This window comes from Phodopus roborovskii, unplaced genomic scaffold (genome assembly GCF_943737965.1).
Source record: "Phodopus roborovskii unplaced genomic scaffold, PHOROB, whole genome shotgun sequence".
Classification (NCBI taxonomy): Eukaryota; Metazoa; Chordata; class Mammalia; order Rodentia; family Cricetidae; genus Phodopus; species Phodopus roborovskii.
Window position 1 is genome coordinate 51,857 of NW_026125554.1, and position 22,697 is coordinate 74,553.

The 22,697-nt window shown below is 37.8% G+C and overlaps 1 protein-coding gene across 3 annotated transcripts in view; it reads left to right on the forward strand.

Moving 5' to 3' along the window:
- Positions 1–22,697, forward strand: part of LOC127216548 (zinc finger protein 431) — a 60,371-nt gene that overhangs the window by 3,593 nt on the left and 34,081 nt on the right. Inside the window, exons 2-5 of one of the 3 annotated variants that reach the window (XM_051177254.1) lie at positions 7,557–7,683; positions 7,889–7,949; positions 8,490–9,307; positions 9,392–10,096. In XM_051177254.1, coding sequence (XP_051033211.1) covers positions 7,557–7,683; positions 7,889–7,949; positions 8,490–9,307; positions 9,392–10,065 — 1,680 coding nt within the window. In that variant the 3' untranslated portion in view covers positions 10,066–10,096. Of the gene's footprint in view, positions 1–7,556; positions 7,684–7,888; positions 7,950–8,489; positions 9,308–9,391; positions 10,097–22,697 lie in introns of those variants that run through there. The other 2 variants (XM_051177255.1, XM_051177253.1) reach the window with 2 other exon arrangements.

Below are 22,697 nucleotides of genomic sequence, written 5' to 3' on the forward strand. Positions count from 1 at the left end.
TTGCTGGTGTAGATCCCCTAGTCTCTGGTGGTATCATATTACTGTTCCTGTTGAATGGGTTCTTATTCTGCCGTCTATCCATCTCCTCCTCCTGTGAGTGCAGGTGGGGCCTGTTTCTTAGGTGGTTGATCTTCCTCTCCCAGTGGGACAAGGAAAAAGGCTCCAATGGTGGGAGATGCAGTGCTGGATGATTTGGGCCTTCCCCCAGTTCTCTGGCCATTTGCAGGCAGGATGGGTTGATGTGCTCTAGCCAAGGGCTTCTAATGAGGAGAGGGGGGAGCAGGAGAAGCCCCAGCATGCACCTCTCCCTGTGGGGGAGGAATCAAGGCTCAAATTGTTTTGGGGTTCTCCACTAGTCTCTTTGTATTTAATTTGATGTTGTTAGAAATTGCTTCATTTGGTGTTAGGTTTGTCCCTGTAGAACTTTTATCAAGAAGTGTTGGATTTTTGTCAAAAGCCTTTCCTCCATATAATGTGGTGACAATGGAGTGTTATTTTTTTCTGTATGATTGTTTATATGATGGATTACATTTCTTCATTTTTGAATCTTGACCCATCCCTGCCTGTCTTGGATGAAGGCTACTTGGTCATCATGGGTGGGTGATCTTTTTGCTGAGTCCTTAGAGTTGGATTTTGAGTATTTTGATGACCATTGATGAAAAACTTGTCTTTGATTCCGTTTGTTGTGTCTTTATGTTATGTGGGTTTCAGGATATCTGTGGCATGGAGACCAGGGTGGGTTGCTCACATATTCTCAGAGGTGAAGTGTCCACAATAGACTATGCCCAACAGAAAGGAACTCTATAATGAGCTGATGGCCATAGAGCAGACTTAGTCTTTAGTCTGGATGCTATATAAGCATTGCCTGAGCAGGCCTGAGACAAAGTTCATACACAGACAGACCTTGGTGCATCCTGCTAAGGGATTGACTTGACAGACGCTGCATTTATCACTCTTGTTATGAATTTCTTATATTTTTGGTTGTGAGCATAGACTTTAATGCCTGAGCCATCTCTCCTGCCCATCTTGTTATGAATTTTATACTTTCCATTCCATCTTTCTTTTTTTTTCTTTGCCAGTTTGGAGTTGAGGTAGTTGTTTAATCCAAAGGAAAGTGCCTAGGAGATAAGCATTGCTGTGAAAATCTACTTGTTCCCATTTCACCCTAAGGGAGCTCTGCAGTGATAATTGATGACTTGGTAGGAAGTGAACTGTGAATACTTGGATTCCTATTGCCATCCTGACTGTATTCTGGATCTCTGGTCGGTTGTTGAGCTACAACATAGCTAGATATTTTGATGGTCATTTTAGTTTGGTGCAGTTCTGTCTTCTTGTTTATACTTTTCTTTTTAAAAAAAAAAATCTAAATTTGGGCCATTGAGACATGTGTGAACACACATGCCACAGCACATGTGTGAAGTTCATAGGACAAGTTGGAGATGTGGATTCTCTCTTGGGTATTGACCTCAGGCCCTTGGAATGGTTGCTTGTTCCTTTCCTTTTTCACTGAGCCAACTAGCTGGTTTTTGTTATAAACTATTTTCTAACACACCTATTTGAATATATTGATTGTAATTGCTCTATTTTCATTTCTGGAGTAGAGAATACTGGGTACTAATTCTAGAACACTCCAGTGCTTGACAACCTTCTGTCCACTGAGTTTTAAACAAAAAAGTTATTTTGAGTCAGGATCTGATTAAGTTGCTCAAGTTTTTTTGTCAGTTTTGTCTGTAGCCATACCAGGTTTTAATCTTGTGATGATCCTGCCTTAACCTTCCATATGGTGGGTTTTCAGGATGTACCACCACTTCAAGCTGTCAATTCATGTGAGAAATTAACAAATTGAATCTGCCTTCTTTTAAAAGTATTTTAGCTAAAGATATATCAAGTACAGTTTTTAAAATCACCTTTTGATGTCATATATATATTCTCAGATGCCATGGTGAAAGCACCATTGGAACATGACTTTTGTGACATGACTTTTGTGTCCTGCCCAAGGGCTGACTTGGGGGGGGGGGGGGCTGGTCCAGTGCTTGAGTGAGCATCAAGAAGGAGTCAAGGGGACCAGGCTCTTCATGGCCACTGTGAGCTCTGTCTGAAGAATCTTGTGTTGCTTTTTCCAACATTACTAAATTGTCTTTCCACTGACTATCTCATTCTCCACCTACTAATTATATATCAGAGGTGTACATTTTAAGGAACTTAAGCATGATTCTCTGTATTGCTTTGGAGCCTGTCCTGGAACTTGCTCTGTAAACCAGGCTGGCCTCAAACCTGCCTCTGCCTCCCAAGTGCTGGGATTAAAGGCATGCACTACCAAATCCTGGCAACATCTTATCCCCATATCCTCACCCTGGTCACCTTCCCTTTTGTGGCTCTATTTGTTGGTCTTTGGTGTAATAGACCTTTTGATGCCCTGTCTCAACCTCCCACATGCAAGCATCATAGGCCAGTGTCACCACAGAAGGCTGAAAAGGTGTTATTGATTTGAATACCAAGGTGCAGCTGAGAGAGGTGTGAGATAATATAGATGAGCCTTTTTAGAATTGCTGCATCATAGTAAATATCATTTAGGTATTTTTTTTTAAACAATGATTCATTTGTGCTTTATTTCATCAAGAGAAGAACCAGATGTTGGCTTTCTTCACATCAAAAAATAATTTTGCATTTTAAAGTTTGGGATGTATTGCATAATGCGCTGGATCAAAAATCTATTTGAAAAATATATATTTATGTAAGAAAAAGATTCAGGTTGTTTGCATGTAAAACATAAATGATAAGTTTCTTTTGTCTTTGATTCTGTGTTTTGGGGAAAAGTTTGACAAATCTTGCAGGCTAATTTGTTCTTTGTTGGAAGTAATACAGCAATCTCATGCTTTGCCTATGAAAGAATACCCTCACATAATCAGGCTGCAGTGTTGATTCAGAAGCAGCATCCTACCCTTAATACTGTCAGTTTGGAGCCATCAACATGAAAACTCTTGCTAATAATGAAATGGCACTAGATAGGAACCAGTCAACCAATGAGTGTGTGGCTTCCGCAATAGGCTCGAGGCTTGTTTGTTTGTTTTTGTTTTGTTTTGCACCATTGATTGATTTTTTTAAAATACATGTTTATTTTTTTCTTCCATCCAAAGCATTCTAGGTAACAGCACTGACTCTTTAAGACCACCATTTTGATACTAATCTTAATGTTCAGGATGCTGGCACATCCTTTGCCCTTATTTTTGTTTTTTTGTTTTGTTTTGTTTTGTTTTGCATCAATGAAAGTGTTGTTTGTCAGGGACTCATATGCAGATACTCTGGCCTTGTGGAGATCATGGAAAAAGCTTGTGTGGGGGGGGCATAGTTCAGCTGTGGGATTGGAAGTGGTGCTGATGCTTCTTCCCAGCTTATTGTCATACCCCTCTGCTCTATTCCACTGTATGCAGTGGGTACTCCACAGGCGTCTGAGGATTTGACATGCTGGCTGAAACAGCTGGTCCTCTGAAATATCCCAGGAGAGATTCTGATAGGGCTGACAGGCGTTCATGGGCTACCAATAAAAGGTATTTGGATTTTTTTGGTTAAAAGGAAAACTTTTCTTTCACACTTTCAAGTACAGATATATATATATATATATATATATATATATATATATATATATATATACACACACACACACACACACACACACACATATGTATGTATGTATACACACACACACACACCTGGTTGGCACTTTCACTGATAGTTGAGTCATTGGGCTGTCAACAGCTGTCTGACATGTAAACTTTAAACCAAACTCACTCACATTCCCTTCAGATTGTCTAGAGGCTTAAAGGGAGGCTCTACCTTCAGAGCTAGAAGTTCCTCCCAGTTAATGTGTCTGAAAAATGGATGTGCTGGGACTTCTCCAGTATTCCCAGGACCAGCTCTGAGATGAGAAGCAGCATTTTTTTTTTTTCAACAACTTTTTAAGCAGATCTCAAGTTTCTTGTGTGAGATAGGGAAGCAAATATAGTTTACATTTGAGGATTTTGTCAATTGTATTCTTTCTATTCTCTCCAGTGAATGGAGATGCTGCAGTCAGCATGTCATACATTAGAGCTCCCAAACCCCACCAACCCACAATAGGATTGTGGCCATTTCTCACCAAGATTTCAGGGTCCATGTATTCTATTGTTCCACAAAATGTGTGTGTGACTGTTCCATCATGAATTGATTCTTTGTATATTCCAAAGTCTGTTAGTTTCTCATGCCCTTGGTTCTTAAGCATGATGTTCTCCAGCTTCAGGTCTCTATAATACGTCCCTTTTGATGTAAATGCCCCAAAGCCATGGAGATTTCAGCCAAGTAAAAGCAAGCTGTATATTCCATGAATATTTCCTCTCTTTCTAACTGCATAAATAGTTCTCCTCCACTGAGATACTCAAGGATGAGGTAGAGTTTTCCACTGGTCTGAAAGGCATAAATTAAATCTACAATGAAGGGATGTTTTACTTCCTCCAGAATATTACGCTTTCCTTTTTGTATGAGCTGTATATCTTTAGCATTTCTTATTGTCATTGTCTTTTTAAGCCCCTTCTTGGAAAACATCTTCCCAGTATTTGCTCCTGTTACTTTTCATATTTGAAAACCCTTTCCATAGCCCCATTTACCAAGTACCTGATGTAGCTCAAAAACATTTCGTTCTGATTTTTTTTTTTTTCTGGCCCAGTGTTCACACTAGATTCTGAGATTATAAATTTCTCACAGTGTCCCATGCCAAATTTATATGGTCCAACTCCCCCATGGTCCATGCTTTCATTTAACTGCCCCCCCCCCACTCCAGCTCATACTCAGAGTCTGAGTCTTCTGGCTGCTTCAGGTCTGTGCCAGACACCGTGCCATGTCCTCTGCTCTCCTGTCTCAAAAGTCAGGTGCTGGGTAATAGCTTCCACCTCTGTCTTCATCTCATGGGCCTGGACCTGCCCCAGACTCCACTGTTGCTGCACAAAGGTTTCTTAGGCCAATAGGAGTCCAAGTCATGATGCCTGTTACATGATTAGATTTTTTCATTTGCAACAGTTAAAAGATTTTTAAATTACTCATTTTTCTTTTATTTTTTCCGTTCTTCAGGAATTTATCATATATCTATTATACTTTCATTTAATCAGAACATTTAATTAGTTGAGCATGTGACCTCACACCTAGTATTTTGAGGCAACAGCAGAAGTCAAGACTAACATGATCCAAATTGTGATTAATATTTTTTTCATGTTATTTTCTTGTATCTATGTGTGTCTTGTGAAATCTTGTGAAGCTGACTGGAAAAGTAATAGACTAATTTTTTTTTTTTTTTTGACCAAACTTTTCATCTGTGGAACACACATGCCACAATACATAAGTGTCAGTGAGAGGACAACTTGAGAATTGGTTCTTCTCATATGGGAAGCAAATTTAGATGTTGGCCTCAAGCTGAGCCTTCTCCCTGATTCTAGTTATACATTATGAGAAATATGTGAGTGTATCTTGTTTTATTTTGTGGGGAGTAGCCTGTGTGTAGATTCCTTTGTTTGGGGCATGCATGCTGCTTGTATTAGCATGGCTGGCATCATTGCATGTGTGTTTTATGTGTATGTATGAAGAAATCATGGGTGTGTAGGTTCATAGGAAGCTGGTGTGACAGTGATGTTGTGGATGCACCTTAGTGTGTGTGTGGAGCTCTTGCATTTCTAGGTAGGTCTGGCACTCAAGGAAACTTTACCCCAAATATCAAGTAACAATACACAGCCAGTAGTCTTTATTTCACCTCTCTTGCCCTGGTTCTTCCCTGCTCCTATCCTGTCTACTGCTGCTTTTCCTATACTGTATCCCTGTCCACCATGACCTCCCACTTACTGTGTCTGCCCTCCACAGACTTTCTTCCCATATCCCCTTCAAGGCTTCAGCCACTCCCAGCCTTGGGTTGAGACTCTAATCTGTCTCCACATCCTACACTCTGCCTACATCTATGAAGTTATTGCCGTATACTTAGCAGCAAATGGAATTTTATTACTCTTATCATAGCACTCTCTAATCTTCCAGTCCTACTACTGCCAAAGTTAATCAATTCATAGATTTGTTAATCAATACATATTAATTACATTATTGTACCATTTTACCTAAAGTAAAATATTAAGTTACATACAGAATCACATGCTTAATGCAGTGCCTTAAAAAGAAAATTTCCTTTAACTGAAAAAATGGCAAAATTAGTAATACCACATTGTGAAACTTGTCAAACTTTTCATAGGCTTTCATTACCCCAGAGGTAATGTATCAAATGAGATATGGCAAATGGATGTAATGCACATCCTAATAGCTAGGAGGTGGTGTCCCACTAAGCAGTGAATTTCTGCGCTCAAGACCAGCCTGGTCTACAAAATGAGTTCTAGTACAGCCAGAGCTACACAGAGTAACCCTATCTTGGAGAAAAAAAAAAAAAAAAAAAAACAACAACAAAAAAACCGGGATGTTTTTGATAGGTTGTAATGCTACATCATAATATTGATGTATTTTTAACATTTCAGTGGGCCACTTTATTAAGTAATAAAAAAAAGCTTCATCAGTTATATTACATTTTTATAAAACCTTTTAATATCGTGCAGTTTTCAGTAAATTAGGTGGATAACGTTCTAGATTATATGTCATCAAAACTTCAGGAATCTTTACAACATTGAAACATTATGTCCCTATATCCCTTATATTCCTCAAGGACAGGCCATCATTGAAAGATGTAACAAAACATTAAAACATATTAATTAAACTAAAAAGGTACTAGACAACCCTAATTCTATGAACTCCTAGTATACTCATTATTTACTTAAACTTCTTCAAATTGTAATGATAATCATCTTATGCCTGCTGAAATTCTTAAATTTTATATTTAATATTTCTTACTTTATTCATAGATCCCAAGTTCCCTCTCCCTCCCATCCTCTTAGTCCCCCCACAGACCACCCCATCCCATTCCCCATCCACTCTTCATGGAGGGGGAGGCTTTCCATGAGGGATCATCAAAGTTTGTCAAATCATTTGGGGTAGGGCCTAGGCCCTGCCCCATGTCTAAGGGAGGCTAAGGGAGTATCCCTCCATGAGGTATATGCTTCTGAAGTCTGTGCCTTTTGCTGCCCTGGAAATCTCTACACAGACCAGGTTGACTTGGAAATCACAGAGTATCACCTACATTTGCCTCCTGAGGTTTGGGGTTAAAGGTGGACCCCACCATACCCATGTTATCTATCCTTTTTTTAAGTTAATAATTTTGATAAAATTTGTTGATGTTATTGTGTTATTCTCTTTGCATGTCTCTCTGTATTTATCACTGTGCACTTCTCCTGCAATGCCCTATTCTGTTTTGTGGGCACACTTATAAAGAGCATGATTATCCTTTTGTGTTTCTGTTTAAAATGTGTTGGTGACTGCTTTTGGTATTTTAATACTCATAGAATATAACTAAACAATAAATTAGGTAAATGTGTACTCAATGAAGTGTACTTTTGCAACACAGTCAGTCTCACCATTTCTATTATGTACAATATGGGATACTTTAGGATGCAGTGACCTATGAGGATGTGCATGTGAACTTCACTCATGAAGAGTGGGCTTTGCTGGATCCTTCCCAGAAGAGTCTCTACAAAGATGTGATGCTGGAAACCTATTGGAATCTCACTTCTATAGGTAGGAATGTGAGATTTCTGTCAGGTTTTAACTTAAGGGGACAAGCCTTTTTGGAGATTGTTGTTCTTGTGTGAGATTGAATGGAAAAGAGAAAGAATCTAGTGAGTAAATCGGGCATTGTTCAAAGATTCATAAAAGATGATAATTTCAGTTGTGCCTAATTTCCAGTGATATAGCTCATATATTTTATGGTACTGTATTTTAGGTTACCAATGGGAAGACCACAGTATTGAAGAACATTGTCAAAGTTCTAGAAGACATGGAAGGTAATTTGCATGTGCAAGCTGACATATATGGACATATTTGGAAGAAATGTAGTGTACCCTGAACTTTTTAAGAAAAGCAACAATGTAAATTAGCACAGCTTTGTGATGATTATTATATTGTCACAACACCATGTAGTCCAATGGCAGGAAGCTGTTTGGAAAGCATTCCTTTAAGAATAAGACAAGGAAACAATGCCATAATATGTCACAATTTTAATCATAGCTACATAAGTGGGATATTGTAGAACTGTCCATCCATTTATTGTTGTGCCATTCAATCATTATATAAGACATTGATAAGGGGATTGCAGTATTCTAAGATCTTTAATAAGCAAATCTTCCACATTAAAGCTAGTGTTCTTTATATGCATGTAGTCAGTGACTTAACCACAGTTCAGTGAGAGGAGCACTTCATGAGAGACAAGAAATGTATAGTGGTGTAGAAACCTGAATTCATATACCACATCTCTGAGGCACAAAATGTTAGACTAATGTGAATGTAATGTGAAAACATTTTATTTGATATTCTTCCTTTAATAGGCATATCAACTGTCAGTATGGATACAAGCCATGTGTGCATCAGGGATATGGAAAGAAGCAGGCTGCTACCTCTGTGTTTCCTGGAACAATTAGAGGATATGATGTAATCACTACTGTGAGAAAATATGATTGTGAAACAAGTTTACACTCTAACTTTGAAGAAAAAACTTACGAGAACAAGGAAGATGGAAATTTACCTGTCTGTACTGGTTCACTTTGCATAAGTAGTGTGATTCACAGTACAAGAAAATGTTATGTATGTAATCACTGTCCTAACACTCTGAGTTCTTCCAGTTCTTCTCAAATACATGAAAATACTCATTTGGCAAGAGGAAGTGAAAAATGTGAGCTTTGTACTAAAGAGTTTAACCATCACATGTATCTTCAAACACACAAAACAACCATTAATGAAGAGTATTTGTATGACTGTAAAGCCATTAGGTACGATTCCTCTTTATACCAAAGAACTCATTGGGAAGAAAAACCTTGTGAGTATAATCAAAGTGATAAAGTCTCTGAATATCATAGTCTTCATCAAGTACATACACCTCATTCTGTAATGAAAAAGTATGAGTATCAGCAATATGATAAAACCGTTGCAAGTCCCACTTATCTTCAAATATATAAAAGAATTCTTGCTGGAGAGAAACCCTATGAATGTAATGAATGTGGTAAAGCCTTTGCAGAAAAGAGTAATCTTCACAGGCATGAAAAGGGTCATACTGGAGAGAAACGCTATGGATGTAATCAATGTGGTAAAGCCTTTGCACACAAGTATAAGCTTCTCATTCATGAAAGAATTCATAATGGAGAGAAACCTTACGAATGCAATCAATGTGGTAAAGCCTTTGTAGAGAAGTGTAATCTTCTCAGTCATGAAAGAAGTCATACTGGAGAGAAACCCTATGAATGTAATCAATGTGGTAAAGCTTTTGCACAGAAGAGTTCTCTTCACAATCATGAAAGAATTCATACTGGAGAGAAACCCTATGAATGTAATCAGTGTAATAAAGCCTTTACACAGAAGGGTAATCTTCGAAGTCATGAAAGAATTCATACTGGAGAGAAACCCTATGAATGTACTCAATGTGGAAAAGCTTTTGCACAGAAGAGTAATCTTCTCAGTCATGACAGAAGACAAACTTGCAGGAAACCTTATGAATATAGTCAAAGTGCTAATTCCTTTGCACAGAACAATAATCTCATTCATGAAAGAAGTCATACAGCAGAGAAACCCTATGAATGCAATCTGTGTGGTAAGGCCTTTGCAAGGAAGAGTCATCTTCACAGTCATGAAAGAATTCATACTGGAGTGAAGCCCTATGTATGTAACCTTTGTGGGAAAGCCTTTGCACACAATAGTCATCTTCGGAGTCATGAAAGAATTCATACTGGAGAGAAACCCTATGAATGTAACCAGTGTGATAAAGCATTTTCACGTAAAAGTCATCTTCACAGGCATGAAAGAATTCATAGTAGAGAGAAACCTTGTAGATATAATCAATGTACTAGAGACTTTGCATTTAACAGTCACCTTCAAATAAAAGAAAACTCATACTGGAGACAAGTCCTATGAATGCAATCAGTGTTCACAGGCAAGAAAAAATCAACTTGACAAAAATGTTATGAATGTGATCAGTGTGGTAGAGCCTTTGCACATTGACATATTCTTCAAGATCAAGAAAGCATTCAAACTGATGAAAATCTCCATGAAACTAATAAATGAGGCCAAGTCTTACTGTCACGTACATTTTCCCTACAGACTTATCTCACTGCTGCTTCAGTAAGATTAGTAGAGCCATTCCATAGGAAAAATGTTGTCTCTTTTTCAAGTTGTACACATATTCCAAGAATACAGAAACACATGATAATTTGAGTAATAAAATGTATTTGCAATAGAAAATTTTATTTATCCTCTTGTTCCATTATTTTTGGATCGTGGTATTAGATTGCAAGGTTAAGTACTTCTTCTAATCATATTCTCAGACACACAAATGAATGGCAGAGAATTTTAGCAGTGAGGAAATGTGATTGTCAGAGCTTGCAGTGAATGGACCTCCACCATGTTGAAAAGCCAAACTTGGTGGAGCCAACAGGCAAAGCTGCCATTTTGATCCTAGCCAAGCCCACTTACCAATTTAAAACATTAATCAGTGATTACAGATTTGCAATAAAGACAGATTTAGACTCCCCCCCCCCCAAAAAAAAAACCTCTAAATGAGTCAAAGTATGTTTAAAAACTGTCCATCTGGCTTTAAAAAAAAAAAAAAAAAAAAAAAAAGTGTGTAGACCAGTATTAAAATAAATAGTTAAAAAATAAAGCCTTAAAAGATAAAGTAAAAATGATATAAAAGAAAAAAGCCACAAAAACATGGGAAATACACAGGGAGTCTTGATTATGTATATTATAGTGATGATTTTGAATTTTTGATGGCTGGCAGGCAAGAGACAGCTGCTGGGAGACATGGGATTAGAAGAGATAGTAATAAAATATACCAATCTAAATATTTTTAAAATGCCTTATCTTTAAAACATAAGTCAAAAAGTATATTTGTAAAATGCAAATAAAAAGATGCATTGCTTTGGAGAAGTGGTTTTGCCTTTCCACAGGAAACAAGAGCCTATGGATTTGTTCCAGGTTAAGATGGACCAACTTTGATTAAGGAGACCTTCTCAAACTTGACAGATGATATCTATTAGCACAGGTTACCACTGTCCTCCCAGCACTTTTTCATTATCTCAAAATTTTGTCAGGGATCATAAAGGTACTTCATCCACAAACAGCACAAGCAATTTGGAGAAAATGACATCCACATCCCTAAGAGTTGGGGCTTATGCATGATCTTTGGTTATTTGGTGGATAATGGATATTTGAGATAGATTATATATATATATATGTGTGTGTGTGTGTGTGTGTGTGTGTGTGTGTGTGTGTGTGTGTGTGTATGAATATAGGATGTAAAGATCATTAATCTCAGATATTTTGCATTGGCATGGATTTTTCTGTATCAGTACAAATTTAAAAGTACTGTGTTCATACTGCATATCTTTCTATTTTTGCTTATGATATTACCTATACAGCTGATACCTATATAGCTTGTTTAATTATGCAATATGAAGTTTTGATCCTTAAAATCTAATTCAGGATAATAAAGTAATACAAGCTAATAGTCACCCATATCTATTAAACTTGTACTCATGTTACTTAGGTTTCCAAGGTAATGCAAAGATATATGTCATATAGGTACTATTGAAACACTTCAGAGACCTATAGAATATGGCATTTAAAATGTTTTAAGACCTTAGACTTTCTCAACTGTGAGACATGTCTACTGGCAGTACCAATTACTTCAAGAGAATAATGTGCATCAAAAAAGCTCCTTATAGAGTTTGCTTTCAATGTAGCAAGGCTAGCCATTTGAACAAGAGACTGCTCTTGTCTGAACTGCTTGACTGTATGTAGAGAAAAATGACTGATAAACTGCAAATTATAGGTGGGACAGCTTCAAATTTCCTGCTTCATTGAGAAATTTGCCAGATACTCTAGGCCTGTAGGCTGAAGATGGATACCCCAATGTTACAGAACAACTTTGGGTGACCATCCAGTCAGGCAGATATCACTGACATTTTTAGAGTTTTGGAAGTTACTTACAATTCATTTAGCAGTTTCTTGGGTAATATTATCTTTGATGGAGTTGAAGACCAGATAGCTATAGTTACAGTTTTCCTTAGTTATGACAAAAGATAAAGTAGATATAAAACTTTAGAATTGCAAAGATATAATAGAGTATTTTTTAATTTATTCAAATACAAATAGACTAAATATTATAACTGTACCTTTTTTGATTAGACAGAAAGGGGGATAGGATGTGGTATGTCCCTCTGTATGCTGTGAATATGTTTTATTACCATTGGTTAATGAAGAAGCTGATTAGGCCAATAGCCAGACAGAATAGATCCAGATGGGAAATGTAAGCAGATATATGGGGAGAAGTGTAGAGTCAGGGAGATGCCAGTCAGCCACCAAGAAAGCAATTGCCAAACAGCAATGTTTGCTGTGTGCTCCATTGCAGGTACTAAACTGTGGAACCATGCAAAAATTCATTTTATTTTTTTAAGATTTAATTCATTATTCTTGTCTTTGTGCATGCACATGTAGAGTGTAATTTGGATCAGATGACAACCTATTTGATGCAGTCCTATTCTCCTACCATATGGGTCATAAGAACCAAACCACATCTATCAGTCTTGGCTGTAAGCCTTGGTCATTTTTGTTAATCGTTGCTTTTGAAGTTTTCTTTTTAAAACAGGCTCAAAGTTCAGCCTGACCTTGAAATCACAATGTTTCTGCCCTCACTTCCTATATTGCTGGAACGACAGGTTTCGATATCATGCCCTCTCTATGCAGAGGCCTAGTGAATGAATGCTGGGTTATTGCTGTATAGAATGAGACCAATCTGAGCTGAAAACATTTATGTAGCTGACATTTTGATACACTGGTCCACACTAAGACCTCATCTTGAAAACAAAAACTTCAAAGGAATAAAAATTTTTGTTAGAAGATGTTGTGTGTATCTATTTTAAGACAGTTTCTCACTTGCCTAGGCTGATCTAGAACCTACATTGTAGCCCTTGAACTACTCCTTGGCCTCAGCCACCTAAATACTAGGAGAACATGTCTGGACTACCAAGGGAGGAAGTCAGACACAGAAAGGCTTAACTATGTGTCTGGGAACACCTACTAGTAGCCAGAGATCTCTGGCAAGGTCAGAATTTCCCTAGATTCAAGTCAATCCAGAACTTTCCTTGAGGTGGAATGCTCTAAGTTCAGTTTGGAAGGATAAGAAGAGACCCAGGATCCAATTCTCTTTTGAGTCTAAATATCCTGAGACTCCTACATGGGTTAGGGTTAGAAATGCCATATGAGGTCATGGCCATGGCCAAGTTGCAGCTTTAGTGGCCTCATATGGAGCTGAAGAAACATGCCAGAATCCAAACTGCCCAAGAGTCCCTGGACAAGAACAAGGAAAATGTCAAAAAGGATGGTTCCCTCCTGCTCACAGTTGGGGCCCAGTAAACTGAAATTACACAAAATTGAAGAACCTTCCAGATGCCGAGGTACTGCAAAAGCCTCCCAATTCTCACATAGGAAATAGGCAAAGAGAAGGAAGAGAGTCTCTAAGCAAGTCTGGTTATGCTCTAATTGGTTATTGTAATTATGATAACAAGTGTAGTTTATATCATTCTTAACAGCTGTACAGACAGGGATAGCTTGTTCGATTCAGGCTGGTAAACTTGCCTCAAGAACATTTCCCTCCTTCAGCCACCTATGGCCACTGAAGTTGGGGTTCTGATTCAGATGAAGCAGTTTGGTGTGGGCTCAGGTCTGTTGAGAACACAGCTCAGTTGTTCAGTCTCCATCATTTACCTCTGCAAGGGGCCACCTTCTCTGGCCTGCAGGATAATGAATGGGATTCATCATACACTGGGAGACCAGCCTGGGACCTTACCAATGGTGTGCAGCTGACCTCATCACACCATGGCTATCCACAGTCTTCCCACCTGATTCCCATCACTCTTTAGTAGCTGACATGACACAACTTCCATTATGCCACCTACATCCACCCAGAAGTATTAGCTCACTCTGAATGGGATCACTGGGTGATAGCAGAGTTTGGGTAAGTAGGGACAGAAGATAGTTTCAGCTTTTGGACCTAAAATTCAGGTATGACAGTACACAGGAAATCAGGAAATGTTGTGGCTCAGTGGTAAATACCCTGTATAGAAAACCCCAATTAAGATCTTGAAGCATTTCTTATGGTAAAGTCTCTGCCTAGAATTCCCAATGAAGCACTTGGTGCATGGCTTAGTCCTATAGATGTTTGTCATATTTCTATGTATTTCTAGCTTGTTTTCCATTGTGACATAAAAGAAATGTGGGGGTGTTTTTAATTTACTATATTTTATTTCATCTGTATGTATATTTTGCATCCATGTATGCTTGGTGTCCATAGGAGAGAGGAGAGTGCATTAGATTCCCTGCAACAGGATGTAAGCATGATTATGTACCTACAGTGTAGTGCTTGGAATAAAATTCATGTCTTCTGGTAGAAGAGTAAGGAGACTTAACTGCTGATCTAGCTCTCCAGTCCTGAACTTGACAGATAATCAAAATTTTGTGTGTCAGCATGTTGCTAGAGTTTCTTGTCCCATTGGGTCCCAATGTTTCACCCCCAAATGAACACATAGAGATGGTGTATTATTATAAAACTGTTGGCCAATGGCTAGAGCTTCCCACTGGCCAGCTCTTTCCCTATTATCAACCCTTTCCACCAATCTAAGCATTTCCATGCAGTCCCATCTCACTGGAGAAGGATCCAGACTCATAACTACCTCATCTTCCACATGGCATCTCCTCATGGTACTTCTCTTTACCTGCCTTTCCCAGAATTCTCCTCATCTCCTAGTCCCACCTATCTTCTTGCCTCTATTGGCCAAACTGTCTTATTCATCAACCAATAAAAGAAATGTATATACAGAAGGACATCCCCCACCATCCCCTCTTCTGTCTAAGTAAAAAGAAGGGTTTTAACTTTAACATAGTAAAATTATATATAACAAAACAGTTACCAAGTAAGAACTATAGTTAACAATATTTAGTCCATTAACATTGGGCAAGATTAAGAAAACATTCCATCGTCTATCTTTGTGAGTCTAAAGTTTTATATGTAACTTAACTTTTATCATAACTTAGGAAAACCATAACTATGTGTCTTCAACTCCATCAAAGACTCCAGAATGATAGTATATAAACTCTAGAATTGACAGAGACATCCGGCTGCCTGGGCCATCACCCAAAGTTTCTCTGTAACATTGAAGCATCCATCTTCATCCCATAGGCCACAGTGTGTCTGGCAGACTTCTCAGTGAAGAAGAAAATTTTGAAACTGCCTGCCTATATTGGCAGATTGTCAGTCCTTTTTCTCTGTGTCCTGCAGAATGTCTGGCAAACTCTTCCATGATGCAAGAACCCCACAGGTCTGTCCCATCTTGTTCGTGCTGAGCACTTTCCTGTGGGTTCTGTATGTCCAGTTTGGATAGCATACATTGAAACCATTCAGGCAAGAGCAGTTTCTTGCCCAAATGGCTAGTCTTGCCATATAGAAAGCAAATTCCATAACTCTTGCCCAAATGGCTAGTCTTGCCATATAGAAAGCAAATTCCATAACAAGTTTCCTCAATCCCCATCCTCCTTTCTGACACAATTGATATTGCCAAGAGCAGTTGTGTCTCTTTGCCATGAAAAACCCTAAACCATTTTTAAATGCCATATTCTGTAGGTCTTTAAAGGTTTGAAGACTATCCATTTTAAATGTATCTCTGTATATCTAAAAAATCTAACTAACAAACTAGAAGTTTTGGCTATTATAGGTGACTATAATCATTTTTAAATGATCTGTATAAACAATACCTAAACAAGAGTAGAAATATACATATAACACAATTTCCCTTATATTTGTATCAATAAACCAAAATCCATACCAATGTATTCATTTCTATATCATATCCCATTTTTTTATTTTTTAATTATTAAACTATTGGTTGATGACTAGGGCTTCCCACTGGCCAGCTCTCTTGCAATATCAACCGATTTCTACCAATCCAATATTTTCCACGTGGTCCCATCTCACCAGTGTTGTCTATTGTATAATGTCTCTCTGCAACTCTCATTCCTTTCAAATTAGCACTTAAAAATTTAAAGTTAAAAAACTGTACAGTCTGTCTCTGAGGGTCTATATTACCCCTTTCTCTTTATTAAACATATTTTTTAGACTGAGATCCTATCTTTCTGCAACTGCTTGCCCTGTAGGATTTTGTGGTATGCTTGGAGTAGGCTTTATATTGTAATATGAAAAACTGTTTCATTTTACTAGAGAATATGCTGGAGCATTGTCAGAGTTAATTTCTACAGATGTCCCAATGACGGCCATACTTCTAATAGATGAGTGATTATGGAGTCATCCTTTTCAGAATTCAAAGCAGTTGCCAACTGATATTCTGAATCAATGGTATTGTATATGTATTTTAATTTTCCAAATTTGGCAAAATGAAACACATCCAATTGCCAAATTTCATTTATTTGAGTGCCCTTAGAGTTACATAATGCAGGTAGTAGAGTATAGTTATAAAAAGAACAAGTAGGACACACTCATAATTTCCTTGGCTTGTTGCCAAATGATGTAATTTTTTTAACCCTTGCTATTAATGTGCTTTTTTTGAAATTCTGAGGCTTCTATCATAGTTCCTACCAATAGCTGATCAATTTCATCATTACCTTGTGCTAGAGGGTTTAGTAGACCCATATGGGATCTGATATGTGTTATAGACAAGGGACGATTTCTATTTTTTATTATGTATTGTAATTGAATTGAAAACAAAGTTAATTCAAAACCATCTGGAATAAGTTCAGCAGTCTCAGTATGTAAAACAATGCTTTCTGCAAATTGAGGGTCAGTAACTATATTAAGAGAGTCTGTAAAATATGATAATACCATTAGAATTGCACATAATTCTGGTTTTTGAGCACAATCATAAAGGCTTTACTTAAATTTCCTGACTTATAACTTGCCTTTTCTGTTTTTTTTTTTTTTTTTTTTTTTTTTTTTTTTTTGCACCACTATAAAATGTAGAAGCTTCAGAAATTGGTGTTTCCCTGTACAATGTGAGAAAGGATTCAATTAGTTCTCTTTATAAAGAAGTCTCTTGGTTTGGGGATATTCCAGACTGTAAAGAGCCCATTAGTTGAATCACCTTATCAATAGCTCTTAGATTTGTTACTATTCTCCATATTCCAGATTTATTTAAATGACAAATATCAGAATTCCCAGGACTTGTCAACTCTTTGATATATTGAGCATTTAGCTGCTCATGTACCAACTGTGTAAGGCCTGTAATTTTTCTCATATCAAAGGCCACTGTTCCACCCAGACAGGTTTGTCAGTTTACTGTGTCAAATGTAGGGCTGTTGGTAACCTTGAAAGATCAGCAGCTGTTGTGCTCTGTCTACATACAACCCAGATGGTTATTGATTGTTCTTTCTAACTGCTTTTAGTATTTTCCCCAGAAACATATGTTAGTTTATAGTTTGTTTCTGAAATTAGAGAAATGTTAATCTGGGTAGTTCATTGCTATATCAAGTCATTGCTATGATAACCACACATGGCTTCAATTTCCTGTCCTGTCCTTCTGGCCTTATACATTTTACATATCTCATGCATTCTTTTACCTGAGATATAGTTCCAATCCCTAAAAAGTAAACATTTACCTCCTGAAGAGGCCAATTTGAATGCCAAATTTTTGGTGCAATTATGTTACATCTGCCCCTGTTTCTGACAAACCCTCAATTAAAATGTTATTTATTTGTATTTTTACCTTTGTTCTTTGATCATTTATATGAGTTCACCAAAATATTTCCTTTATGCTTTCTTATGTAATTTTTAATCCTCTAAAGCTGTCCTCATTCAGGGCAGTATGATTTTGCATGATAGGCATTAAGTGTTTTAAGTGTTTTGTGGAGTATTTTCTCCAAAGCTATCAAGGAATGATTGAACCAAATTTGATATGGGGGCCGGCAAAAGGCCCCCTGTGGTATTTCCTCATGGCAAAAAGTTACCTTGCCAGTCTGTTGAGGATCTACATATATTAGTATAGCATTGAAATTTGACACACCTTCTGCATGTTCAAGAATGCTGGGGCCTTATATATGGTTTCCCTCTAGAAAAAATATTGTTCCTAGGGCCTTGGCTGCCACTCAATTTCAGATGATCTTCTTTACCACAATTAAAATATCTAACATTTTGAGGTTTCTTAAAATTTTTAGAAGTCACTTCTCCTATCCAAGGATTATCATAGTTTTTTATATACATTATTATCTTTCTTATTATACATATTGATCCTAGTTCCTCTCCCTCCCTCACTCTCATGCCTCCCCGAAAACTCCAACCCTCCCATCCCCCCACACACACAGGGAGGGTGAAGCCTTCCAGGAGGGTTCATCAAAACCCATCAAGTTATTTGGAGTAGGGACTAGAGCCTCCCTCCTGCCTCTATCTTAAGGGAGTATTCCATGTGCACGTCGTTTCGTGCACATGGGATACATTCTGGTTCCACTGTCAGAGGTTGCTTAGACTGCCCAGGCCTTCTAACTGAGACACAAGTTCAGGGGGTCTGAGTTGGCTCAATGTTGATTTCCCAGCTATCAAGTCTGGGGGTCCATGAGTTCTGCCTTGTTCAGGTCAGCTGTCTCTGTGGGTTTCTGTAGCCTGGTCTTGACTACTTTTGTCATCACTCCTGCCTCTCTGCAACTGGATTCCAGGAGTTAAGCACAGTGTTAAGCTGTGGGTGTCTCCTTCTGTTTCCAGAAGCTACTTGCTGAGGTCTCTATGATGGCATATAACTTAGTTAGCAATCTCACTGTCAGGGAAGGGAATTTAAGGTAAACTTCCCACTGCTGCTCAGATTGTTACTTGGGGTCATCCTTGTAGGTCTCTGAACATTTCTCTAGAGTCAGTTTTCTCTTCAAACCTATAATGGCTCCCTCTATTGTGGTATGTCTGTATTTGTGCTTGCTTGCTTGCTTGCTTGCTTGCTTGCTTGCTTGCTTGCTTGCTTGCTTGCTTGCTTGCTTGCTTGTTTTTTCTCCTCTCGTCTAATCCTCACCCGACTCAATCTTCCTGGTTCCACATGTTCTCTCCTCCCTTTCTCTTTCCCCTACCTCCCTCTCTACTCACTGCCACACCCCCATTCCTAATATGCTCAGATCTTATTCATTTCCCCTCCTATGAGGGACCTTCTGTGAATCTCTTAGGTTCCTCCTTGCATCCTTGTTTCTCTAGCAGTGTGAATTATAGGCTCATAATTCTTTTCTCTATGTCTAAAATCCATATATGAGTGAGTACATGTTCCTTTTTTCGTGACTGGGTTACCTCATTCAGAATGGTTTCTTCTAGTTCCATCCATTTGCCTATGAATTTCAAGATTCCATGTTTTTTTCCTCTATGTAGTATTACATTGTGTAAATTTACCACATCTTCTTTATCCATTCTTCAGTTGAAGGGCATCTAGGTTGCTTCTAGGTTCTTACTATTACAAATAATGCTGCTATGAACATAGTTGAACAGATGTCCTTGTTGCATGGATGTGGATCATCTCGGTATATGCCTAAGAGTGGAATTGTCGGGTCCTGTGGTAGACTGATTCCCATTTTCCTGAAGAACTGCCATATTGATCTCCAAAATGGCTGTACAAGTTTGCACTCCCACCAGGAGGGGAGGAGTGTTCCCCCTTTCTGCACATCCTCAGCATAAGTTGTCATTAGTGTTTCTAATTTTAATCATCCTGGCAGGAATAAGATGGTATCTCAGAATTGTTTTGATTTGCATTCCCCTGATGGCTAAGAATGTTGAACACTTTCTTAAGTGTCTTTGAGCCATTTTGGATTCCTCTATTGAGAATTCTCTATTCAGTTCTGTACCCCAGTTTTTAATAGGGTTATTTGGGTTATGGTGACTAGTTTCTTGAATTCTTTGTATATTATAGAGATCAGCCCTCTGTCAGATGTGGGGTTGGTGAAAATCTTTTACCAGTCTGTGGGCTACCACTTGGTCTTGTCCAACTATGTCCTGTGCCTTACAGAAATTTCTCAGATTGAGGAGGGCCCATTTATTAATTGTTGATCCTAGTGTCTGTGCTACTGGCGTTATATTCAGGAAGCTCGTGGGTACCTCCCACTTTCTTTTCTAAGAAGTTCAGTGTGGCTGGATTTATGTTCATGTCTTTGATCCATTTGGACTTGAGCTTTGTGCATGGCAATAGTCATGGTTCTCTCTGCAGTCTTCTACACACCATCATCCAGTTGTGCCAGTACAATTTGTTGAAGATGCTTTCCTCCTTCCATTGTATACTTTTAACTGTTTTGTCAAAAATCTGGTGTTCATACCTCTCTATTTTTGTGCCATTACCAAGCTGTTTTCAGGACTATAGCTCTATAGTAGAGCTTGAACTGGGGGATTGGTGATACCTCCTGAAGTTCCTTTATTGTACAGAATTCTTTTGGCTATCCTGAGTCTTATGTTTTTTTCCCTATAAAGTTGAGTATTATCCTTTCAAGGTCGGTGAAGAATTGTGCTGGGATTTTGATGGGGGTTCCCCTTGAACCTGTAGATTGCTTTTGGCAAGATTGGCATTTTACTGTGTTTATCCTACCTATACAAGACCATGGGAGATCTTTCCATTTTCTGGTATCTTCTTTAATTTCTTTCTTTAAAGACACAAAGCACTTGCCATATAGGTCTTTAACTTGTTTGGTTAGGGTTACCCCAAGATATTTTATATTGTTTGTGGCTGTTGTAAAGGATTATGTTCCTCTGATTTCTTTTTTCAGCCACTTTATCTCATTCATATGTGTGTGTGTATGTGTGTGTGTGTGTATACATATACATACATACATACATACATACATACATACATACATATTAGGGCTACTGATTTTTGTGAGTTAATCTTGTATCCTGCTTTTTTTGCTGAGGGTGTTTATCAGCTGTGGGAGTCACCTGGTAGAGTATTTTGGGTCACTTATGTAAATGATCATATCATCTGAAAATAGTAACACTTTGACTCCTTCTTGTTGCTCTACCTAGAATTAAAACTATAATATTGAAGAGACATGAAGAGAATGGGCAGCATTGTCTTGTTCCTGATTTTAAAGGAATCGCCTTAAGCTTCTCTCCATTCAGTTTGATGTTGGTTGTTAGTTACTGTATATTGCTTTTATTATGTTTAGGCATGTTCCTGTTATCCAAGATCTCTCCAATACATTGATCATGAAAAGATGTTTGGTTTTGTGAAAGGCTTTTTCAGCATCTATTGAGATGATCATATGACTTTTTTTTTCCAGTTTGTTTATATGGTAGATCACATTGATATATTTTTTAAATGTAGAACAATCTCTGCATCCCTGGAATGAAGCCTACTTGGTCATAGTGGATAATTTCTCTGATGTGTTCTTGGTTTCAATTTGTCTGTATTTTATTGAGTATTTTTGCATCAATGTTCATGAGGGATATCCATCTGTAGTTCTCTTTCTTAGTTGTATCTTTGTGTGGTTTGGGTATCCTTGTAAAAAGAGTTTGGTAATGAACCTTCTACTTGTATTTAGTGAAACAATTTGAGGAGTATTGGTATTAGCTCTTCTTCTGGTAAAATTCTGCACTGACATCATCTAGCCTTGAACTTTTGGTTGGGAGGTTTTTGATGAGTAGTTCTATTTCAATAGTTGTTATAGGTCTATGTAATTTGCTTATCTGCTCTTTATTTACTTTTGGTGATAACTATCCAGAAATTTGTCCATTTCCTTTAAATTTTTTAATTTTGTGGAATACAGGTTTTCAAAGTATGATCTGAAAATTGTCTGCATATCCTCAGTGTCCATTGTTATGTCCCCCTTTTCGATTCTAATTTTGTTGATTTGCATGTTCTCTCTCTGCTCTGCTTTTTTGTTAGTTTGGATAAAAGTTTGTCTATCTTGTTGATTTTCTTGAAAAACCAACTCTTTGTTACATTAATTTTTTTATTGTTTTCCTGGTTTCTACTTTATTGATTCCAGCCCTCAAATTGATTATGTCCTGGCATCTGCTTCTCCAGGGTGAGATTGCTTCTTTTTGTTTTATGGCTTTCAGTTATGCTGTTAATTCTCTAATGTGACTATCCTTCCTCCATTTTCTTCATATTGCACTTAGTGCAATAAACTTTCCTCATAGCACTTCTTTCAAAGGGTCCCATACGTTCTGGTATGTTGTGACCTCATTCTTGTTGAATTCTAGGGAGTCTTTAATTTCCTTCTTTGTTTCTTCTTTGACCAGGTATGGTGCAGTAGCACACTGTTCAGTTTCCATGAGTTTGTAGGGTTTCTGCAATTTGTGTTGTTGTTGAATTCCAACTTTAAAGCATGGTGGTCTGATAAGATACAGGGGACTATTCCAATTTTTATGTATCTGTTGATGTTTGTTATGTTGCCTAGTATTTGGTCTATTTTAGGGAAGGTTCCATGTGGAGCAGAGATGTGTTTGGATGGAATATTCTATAGCTGTCTGTTAAAGTCAATTGGAACATGCCTTCTGTTAGTTCTTTGTTTCTTTGCTAAGTTTCTGT